The sequence below is a fragment of the Anguilla anguilla genome, chromosome 14 (assembly GCF_013347855.1).
Source record: "Anguilla anguilla isolate fAngAng1 chromosome 14, fAngAng1.pri, whole genome shotgun sequence".
Taxonomy (NCBI): Eukaryota; Metazoa; Chordata; class Actinopteri; order Anguilliformes; family Anguillidae; genus Anguilla; species Anguilla anguilla.
In genome coordinates, this window is record NC_049214.1 from 19,162,287 (window position 1) to 19,171,785 (window position 9,499).

At 45.5% G+C, this 9,499-nt stretch overlaps 1 protein-coding gene across 3 annotated transcripts; it reads left to right on the forward strand.

Moving 5' to 3' along the window:
* The first annotated feature begins 3,388 nt into the window (after positions 1-3,388).
* LOC118212402 (piggyBac transposable element-derived protein 4-like) lies at positions 3,389-6,872 on the forward strand. Of its 3 annotated transcripts, XM_035390225.1 has the most exons (3): positions 3,389-3,883; positions 4,092-4,306; positions 4,980-6,872. In XM_035390225.1, the coding sequence occupies exons 1-3, from the start codon at positions 3,683-3,685 to the stop codon at positions 5,476-5,478; spliced, it is 915 nt and encodes a 304-aa protein (XP_035246116.1). In that variant the 5' UTR covers positions 3,389-3,682; the 3' UTR covers positions 5,479-6,872. The 3 variants fall into 3 exon arrangements, with proteins under 3 accessions (XP_035246116.1, XP_035246117.1, XP_035246115.1); XM_035390226.1 differs by having other exon boundaries at positions 3,389-4,306; XM_035390224.1 differs by lacking the exon at positions 3,389-3,883 and having other exon boundaries at positions 3,995-4,306.
* Positions 6,873-9,499: the final 2,627 nt, after the last annotated feature.

Sequence of the window (9,499 nt, forward strand, 5' to 3'; positions counted from 1 at the left end):
CGGCTGCATTTTTTTCCGGTCGGCGGCTTAAAGTCAGGTTGGAAATATTCGTGTAAAATCGCTGCGGGGTGGTAGCGCCCGAAGCATAGGCTCTGCTTATCGGGGCCGCTGTCTGTGAACACTCTAGCAGTGGTTTGATGGTCCTAGGCCCTATTGTCTGGGAGCTATTGAACATTGAAAGCGTTAGCCGGCTGCATTTTTTTCCGATCGGCGGCTTAAAGTCAGGGTTGGAAATATTCGTGTAAAATCGCGCGGGGTGGTAGCGCCCGAAACATAGGCTCTGCTTCTCGGGGCCGCTGTCTGTGAACACTCTAGCAGTGGTTTGATGGTCCTAGGCCCTATTGTCTGGGAGCTATTGAACATTGAAAGCGTTAGCCGGCTGCATTTTTTTCCGATCGGCGGCTTAAAGTCAGGTTTGGAAATATTCGTGTAAAATCGCACGGGGATCGTAGCGCCCGAAGCATAGGCTCTGCTTCTCGGGGCCGCTGTCTGTGAACACTCTAGCAGTGGTTTGATGGTCCTAGGCCCTATTGTCTGGGAGCTATTGAACATTGAAAGCGTTAGCCGGCTGCATTTTTTTCCGGTCGGCGGCTTAAAGTCAGGGTTGGAAATATTCGTGTAAAATCGCGCGGGGTGGTAGCGCCCGAAACATAGGCTCTGCTTCTCGGGGCCGCTGTCTGTGAACACTCTAGCAGTGGTTTGATGGTCCTAGGCCCTATTGTCTGGGAGCTATTGAACATTGAAAGCGTTAGCCGGCTGCATTTTTTTCCGGTCGGCGGCTTAAAGTCAGGGTTGGAAATATTCGTGTAAAATCGCGCGGGGTGGTAGCGCCCGAAACATAGGCTCTGCTTCTCGGGGCCGCTGTCTGTGAACACTCTAGCAGTGGTTTGATGGTCCTAGGCCCTATTGTCTGGGAGCTATTGAACTTTGAAAGCGTTAGCCGGCTGCATTTTTTTCCGATCGGCGGCTTAAAGTCAGGTTTGGAAATATTCGTGTAAAATCGCACGGGATCGTAGCGCCCGAAGCATAGGCTCTGCTTCTCGGGGCCGCTGTCTGTGAACACTCTAGCAGTGGTTTGATGGTCCTAGGCCCTATTGTCTGGGAGCTATTGAACATTGAAAGCGTTAGCCGGCTGCATTTTTTTCCGGTCGGCGGCTTAAAGTCAGGGTTGGAAATATTCGTGTAAAATCGCGCGGGGTGGTAGCGCCCGAAACATAGGCTCTGCTTCTCGGGGCCGCTGTCTGTGAACACTCTAGCAGTGGTTTGATGGTCCTAGGCCCTATTGTCTGGGAGCTATTGAACATTGAAAGCGTTAGCCGGCTGCATTTTTTTCCGGTCGGCGGCTTAAAGTCAGGGTTGGAAATATTCGTGTAAAATCGCGCGGGGTGGTAGCGCCCGAAGCATAGGCTCTGCTTATCGGGGCCGCTGTCTGTGAACACTCTAGCAGTGGTTTGATGGTCCTAGGCCCTATTGTCTGGGAGCTATTGAACATTGAAAGCGTTAGCCGGCTGCATTTTTTTCCGGTCGGCGGCTTAAAGTCAGGGTTGGAAATATTCGTGTAAAATCGCGCGGGGTGGTAGCGCCCGAAACATAGGCTCTGCTTCTCGGGGCCGCTGTCTGTGAACACTCTAGCAGTGGTTTGATGGTCCTAGGCCCTATTGTCTGGGAGCTATTGAACATTGAAAGCGTTAGCCGGCTGCATTTTTTTCCGGTCGGCGGCTTAAAGTCAGGGTTGGAAATATTCGTGTAAAATCGCGCGGGGTGGTAGCGCCCGAAGCATAGGCTCTGCTTCTCGGGGCCGCTGTCTGTGAACACTCTAGCAGTGGTTTGATGGTCCTAGGCCCTATTGTCTGGGAGCTATTGAACATTGAAAGCGTTAGCCGGCTGCATTTTTTTCCGGTCGGCGGCTTAAAGTCAGGGTTGGAAATATTCGTGTAAAATCGCGCGGGGTGGTAGCGCCCGAAGCATAGGCTCTGCTTATCGGGGCCGCTGTCTGTGAACACTCTAGCAGTGGTTTGATGGTCCTAGGCCCTATTGTCTGGGAGCTATTGAACATTGAAAGCGTTAGCCGGCTGCATTTTTTTCCGGTCGGCGGCTTAAAGTCAGGGTTGGAAATATTCGTGTAAAATCGCGCGGGGTGGTAGCGCCCGAAACATAGGCTCTGCTTCTCGGGGCCGCTGTCTGTGAACACTCTAGCAGTGGTTTGATGGTCCTAGGCCCTATTGTCTGGGAGCTATTGAACTTTGAAAGCGTTAGCCGGCTGCATTTTTTTCCGGTCGGCGGCTTAAAGTCAGGGTTGGAAATATTCGTGTAAAATCGCGCGGGGTGGTAGCGCCCGAAACATAGGCTCTGCTTCTCGGGGCCGCTGTCTGTGAACACTCTAGCAGTGGTTTGATGGTCCTAGGCCCTATTGTCTGGGAGCTATTGAACATTTGAAAGCGTTAGCCGGCTGCATTTTTTTCCGGTCGGCGGCTTAAAGTCAGGGTTGGAAATATTCGTGTAAAATCGCGCGGGGTGGTAGCGCCCGAAACATAGGCTCTGCTTCTCGGGGCCGCTGTCTGTGAACACTCTAGCAGTGGTTTGATGGTCCTAGGCCCTATTGTCTGGGAGCTATTGAACTTTGAAAGCGTTAGCCGGCTGCATTTTTTTCCGGTCGGCGGCTTAAAGTCAGGGTTGGAAATATTCGTGTAAAATCGCGCGGGGTGGTAGCGCCCGAAGCATAGGCTCTGCTTCTCGGGGCCGCTGTCTGTGAACACTCTAGCAGTGGTTTGATGGTCCTAGGCCCTATTGTCTGGGAGCTATTGAACATTGAAAGCGTTAGCCGGCTGCATTTTTTTCCGGTCGGCGGCTTAAAGTCAGGGTTGGAAATATTCGTGTAAAATCGCGCGGGGTGGTAGCGCCCGAAGCATAGGCTCTGCTTATCGGGGCCGCTGTCTGTGAACACTCTAGCAGTGGTTTGATGGTCCTAGGCCCTATTGTCTGGGAGCTATTGAACATTGAAAGCGTTAGCCGGCTGCATTTTTTTCCGGTCGGCGGCTTAAAGTCAGGGTTGGAAATATTCGTGTAAAATCGCGCGGGGTGGTAGCGCCCGAAACATAGGCTCTGCTTCTCGGGGCCGCTGTCTGTGAACACTCTAGCAGTGGTTTGATGGTCCTAGGCCCTATTGTCTGGGAGCTATTGAACTTTGAAAGCGTTAGCCGGGTGCATTTTTTTCCGGTCAGCGGCTTAAAGTCACAGTTTGAAATATTTGTGTAAAATCCCGCGGGGTGGTAACGTCTGAAGCATGGGCTCTGCTTCTCGGGGCCGCTGTCTGTGAACACTCTAGCAGTGGTTTGATGGTCCTACGCCCTATTGTCTGGGAGCTATTGAACTTTGAAAGCGTTAGCCGGCTGCATTTTTTTCCGAATGGCGGCTTAAAGTCACAGTTGGAAATATTAATGTAAAATCGCTTTAATAATGCCCAAAACATAGGCTGTGCATCCCATGGCCATTGTTTGTGCAATGTTACTTTCATTCACTCTGTTTAACCCTCTGGGGTCGAGAGCTCCGCCGGCGGAGCTCGACAAGATTTCGTTGCTATTTGGATGAATAACTTCGCGAGCTTTTATCATACGGACACAACAAAGACATTGACATGAACCTTTGAATCGTGGCATTCCAATGTGCCCATTGACATAATAATATGAATTGTTTTAAGCTATTTAAAATGAGATCAAACAGACCATTGCCATGTGCTAAGTCTTTCTCATTAATATGTGATTTTCGCTCGGCAGTAAGTACGCCCAGACCACATTCACAAGATAATGACATGCTAATTGCTATCGATGGCAGGGGAGGGGCGATGCGTTTATGTGCGAGAGCGCCTACTGTAAACAAGGATAAAATAGGGGCGACATAGCTCAGGAGGTAAGACCGATTGTCTGGCAATCGGAGGGTTGCCGGTTCAAACCCCGCCCTGGGCATGTCGAAGTGTCCTTGAGCAAGACACCTAACTCCTATCCCCTAACTGCTCTGGCGAATGAGAGGCATCAATTGTAAAGCGCTTTGGATAAAAGCGCTATATAAATGCAGTCCATTTACCATTTACCAAAATGTCACACAGAAGCATAGCCCACGTCTTCTCGGGCAATCCTTACATTTCATTTCGGAAAATGGCACGAATGACTGGACTGGATGTTCTTCATGCTTTGTGGGAGAGCGACCATGAAGACGCGAACTCATCAGGTCCGGACACTGAAGCTGACACTGATGAAGAACGGTGTCATTTCGAACTGCGAACTGATCCAGCTGAGGATCAACTTCATGAGTAAGTGTATTTCTTACGATAATATTGGTAGTGTGTACTGTATTGCAACTTATCTGTGTGTTTGTAAGAATATCCAGTAATATGCGCGTTTGTAAATTCCCACACTACGAACGATTCAATACTGCATCTCAAAAAATTGCACTGTAACTATTTTACTTGATCACTGTACGTAAATAACCTATGCGTGGCGTGTATTGGCGTGGCTAGGATTCTAAAACTGGGTGTCCTCGCACAATCGATATTAGCATATTGCATGTAAGTTCGGGAAATAAACTAACCGCTTAGCTAAAAAGACCTACTTCAGATTGAGGCATTATTTATGAGTTGCGTGAGTTTAGCTAATGTTGTTTCGTTGATAGCTTTTATTATTTGTAAATATGTGTACTGTATTGCAATTTATGTGTGTGTTTGTAGGAATATCGAGTAATATGCGCGTTTGTAAATTTCCACACTAACCCTTGCATCTCAAAATTATAGGCTACCTCTCTGCATCTGGTTGTGTTTGTTTGGTTATTTGTATAAAATATAACTGCCACATTTTCTAAGTTTTGTTTTCATTAGTTAGTGGTTTGTCCCTTTTTTGTAAATCACATTGTTGTTGATGGGAATGTGCTGAATAAAGTTTGATTTGATGTCACATTTCCTAACAATTTTGTTTCTATTACATTTACAGAGATGCTGATCAGGTAACACGGCCTAGTTTACCACCTGCTAAGAGGCGACGCAAGCGTGGCAAGAGGACACCAGTCAGCAAGCAGCAAGCAGCTCAGCCAGCTCGGTCATGGAAAACTGAGAAATCTGCTGATGTGGCCCCACCGGTGATGCGTTTCCGTCCTGCGCGGCAACCTGGAGTGCAGCTGAGCTCGGCAGAAGCCCACACTCCTCTGGATTTGTTCAAACTATTTTTCTCTACAGATGCTGTCAGGACACTGTGCAAGAACACCAACGAGCATGCTGCCAGGGCAATAGCAAAAGGGAGCAAGTATAAATGGACTGACATTGGGATAGAGGAATTCTACAGGTACATTGGACTGATTTTTTACATGGCCATGGTAAAGCTGGACCAAATCAGAGATTACTGGTGGCAAAGTAGCATTTTCTCTGTCCCATTCCCAGCAACCGTAATGACAAGGGACAGATACAGAACTATTTGCTGGAATGTACACGAGTGATGCAGACAAGGACCAAGAAAATGACAGGAAGCGTGGCACACCGCAGCATGACAAACTTTTCCGGGTCAGGCCTCTCATGGACACAATTCAGCAAAGCCTGCAAAGCCGTCTATCATCCTCGCAGGAACCTTGCAGTGGATGAAAGAATGGTAGCAACCAAAGCAAAGACTGGTATGACACAGTACATGAAAGAAAAGCCAACAAAGTGGGGTTTCAAGTTGTTTGTGCTTTGTGACTCCAGCAATGGATACACTGTGGATTTTGCTGTGTACACAGGAAAGAACAGCTTTCAGACAGGACAAGGACTTTCATATAACTCTGTAATGTCACTTGTGAATCGTGCATTCTTGGGTTCCGGATATTATGTGTACATGGACAATTTCTATACGAGCCCAAAGCTCTTCAGGGACTTGTATGGACAAAACTTTGGTGCTTGTGGGACATATAGGGAGAACAGGAAGGAATGTCCACGCACTGCATGTAATGCTCTGACTAAGAAGTCAGGAAGAGGAGCTTTACGGTGGATAAGGGATGGTCCTCTGGTTTTTGTGAAGTGGATGGACACACGAGAGGTGTCTGTCTGTTCCACCATCCATGCAGCATTCACTGGGGACACAATACAGCGGAGGGTGAAGCAAGATGGTGTCTGGATTTCAAAGAACTTTCCATGCCCATCACCTATCATCCAGTACAATGCACACATGGGGGGTGTTGATCTGTCTGACCAACTGATACAGTATTACACAACACAGCACAAAACAATGAGATGGTACCGGAAATTGTTTTTACATTTCTTGGACATTGCTGCCACAAATGCATACATCCTACATAAAGAACTGTCATCATTGGGACAACAGGAAGCAATGCCTCACAAGGCTTTCATGGAGGAGCTCACTGCGCAGCTGTGTGGCGTCTCACAGAAGGCACCTAATGTAACAAGACGGGAAAGTTATGGTCATGTGCCTGTGCCTACAGCCTCGCAGACTCTGGATGCCAGCAAGGTGGCTTCAATTGGTCGCAAGACATGCAAACTCTGCAGGATGGACTTCGGGAAAAAACAGAACACTCCATGGAAGTGCAAGGAGTGTGATGTCCCCCTGTGTTTACAGCCAGACAGGAACTGTTTTGCAAAATGGCACTTGCAACTTTGAAAGATTATACACAAAATATATAAAATAATGGTGTATATTGTGTAGGTGCTCTTTTAATGCTCTTTTACATTAAGCACTTTTTATATTCATTGGCTTTTGTGTTTGTTGTTTTGTAAGGCACTTGTGGCAACCATTCTGGAGTCAAATTGTGTGTGTGAAGCAGAAATATTGGGTTTATATTGTGTAAATGCTCTTTTATATTATGCACTTTGCCTAATAAAGTTGATTCTGATTCTGAAATAACCTGGAAGTGTGTGTGAATTGCATCTCCCATTCATATAATTTACTTCAATGAATGTACCAAAATCAAAAGATGTCTGTGTTTCTGTCTTCTAAATGGCTCACTGTGTATTGCTTTGTGAAAAGTCTTTGTCTTAGAGGTGGGGAGGCATGCGGCCAGGTGTGAATAGCCTACTTAGCAGGCAGGTCCTCCTTCTCAATAAATATTCATTACAGAAAGGCCATTAGCCCTCCCATTTTAAAAATAATAGTCACAACACTTACTTTTAGCAATTTATTTTATATTTCTCATTGGATTTGCAAAAATATTTTGTCATCTTTTGATACCCAAGACCTTGATGAACACATTTCAGTGACCAAAATTCTTATTCACAATTGTTTAGTGTGTTTTATTACAACATTCCTGTGCATGTTCAAAACTACTGTTTACAATTTGTGTGATTTTAGAGCAGTTTACAATCCACACATGATTATGACCTACTTACTACTGCTATATTCTTGTAGCTGAGTTTGTGCTGAAAATAAAGATATGAAAAACTTTGGAATCACTGTATATGAAGTTGATGAAATTTACACAGAATCACCAGTGTGCCTCATTTTACCCTTAGACCCCAGAGTGTTAAAAATTGGGGGAAATGCATTCTGCATAGATTGGATGAACATATAACTAAGGCTAATCTTGCGTTGCGCTATCGGAAGTGATTCCTGCCAAATGGATACGCTGGAAAAGATGCATAGCCCGGTCCCGAAAGCCGAGACGATTGGCGATCGTGTTTTTGAGTTTCGCATAATTCGCTGACATAAGGGCCACTCCGGGCGAGGGCAGGCATCGAAGCAATAAGGTTCGAAGAATTATTTCTCTACATCACTATTTAAACATTGTTTAACAGTTGGGCACAGTGGGCTGCTGTAAAGCGCCACATTGCATTACTAATATGCTTACCAAATGAGTATATTAGGAGAGGAATTAGAACCAGTCTCTTATTTTTAGGGGTCCAAGCAGCGAAGCTGGTGGAACCCTATTGTATTTGTTATATTATTATTATTCTTATTTTTCTCCGCTAAAAGTGTCTGAGGCTCAGCAACCATAAGTCCTAGAGCAACCAAATTTGGCAGGTGGGTTCCAGGCACTAAAAATCATCTATGTCGGCCAGATGGTGGCGCTATAACAAAGGGTCATGCGTAAAAGGCCATAACTCCCACACCATGAGTTAGATCAACACAAAACTTAATCGACCTATGCAGCTAAACGTGCTCTACAACTTTGCCATTGGGACCACCTATGTCTGCCATATTGTTCGCCCGCCATTTTGACTTTTTAGTTGGGGCGTGGAAGTTTTCTCCACTAAAATGTCTGAGGCTCAGCAACCATACGTCCTAGAGCAACCAAATTTGGCAGGTGGGTTCCAGGCACTCAATATCACCTATGTAGGCCAGATGGTGGCGCTATAACAAAGGGTCATACTTTAAAAGGCCATAACTCCACACCATAAGTCAGATCACAAAACTTCATCGACTGATGCATCTGAATGTGCTCTACAACCTTACCATTGGGACCACTATGTCCGCCATATTGTTTGCCCGCCATTTGGACTTTTGTATTAGTTGGGATGCGGAAGAGCTGGAGCTCCAAATCTAAGTGTTACGACATCCAGTAAACTTCTTTACGGCAAGCGACATCCATGGCGACGCAAGTAATCCGACACCGTAGGGTCTAGTTTGTTAGTAAAAGCTTTTTGAGAGGATGAATAATTACTTTTCTTGAGCATGGATCCATTTGAAGACAGTATCGGGTGAGTTCGTTTAGTCTTTGAATCTGTCATTATGCTGAGAAATAGCTAAACCATTTTATTGTTAGGTTTTGAGTTTCTGTGAAAACGCACGAATACACGCTGGTATAATAAAACAATGACGGTAATACATATAGTCCACTTCGTTCCGTTGCTACCATAACATAACACACTATCTTGTGTCTACAGCTGCAGTTTCTCGCTGCAATTACTAATAGTGAATTTAAACAAAAGACGCAATTCATGCTGTACTCTGCCAATGTCTAAATAAATAATACGGTACGGTAAAGCTTTGAGAGGATGAATCATTACTTTTCTTTGGCATGGATCCATTTGAACACAATATCAGGTGAGTTCGTTTAGTCTTTAAATCCGTCATTATGCTGAGAGAAATCGTATTCTCAATGTAATCTCTAAATTGACTGTAAGCTTAGGGTTGTAACTAGGTAGCTGTTTCGTAGTTGACTTAGTTAATGCACTTCTGTCTTAACTACTGCTTGTATTTTTGCATAGACTGCGTTGTTGCTGTTCTTGTTTGTGTTAATCAGTTTAACCTACAGGGTCCAGGTTAAACTATGCGGCTGTTCCCTGCACTTGGAATGGTACCTCTCTCTAGGGTTTTCGACACACTTGTTCCTGGTTATGGTTATACACTTTGTTGTACGTCGCTGTGGATAAGAGCGTCTGCCAACTGCCTGTAATGTAATGTAATGTAACATTCTGTAGCAACAAGATAAACCCGACATTAGCCCTAAAATATGCCACTACAGCAGTGAAAACGCTGCTCACTGAATAACAAAATAAACGAGACAAAGTTTTTTTAAATTATACCATGTCATT

Bases quoted from the DNA above. Each gene is read 5' to 3' on its own strand.
- LOC118212402 (XM_035390224.1), top strand. From the start codon at position 5,478: ATGCAGACAAGGACCAAGAAAATGACAGGAAGCGTGGCACACCGCAGC.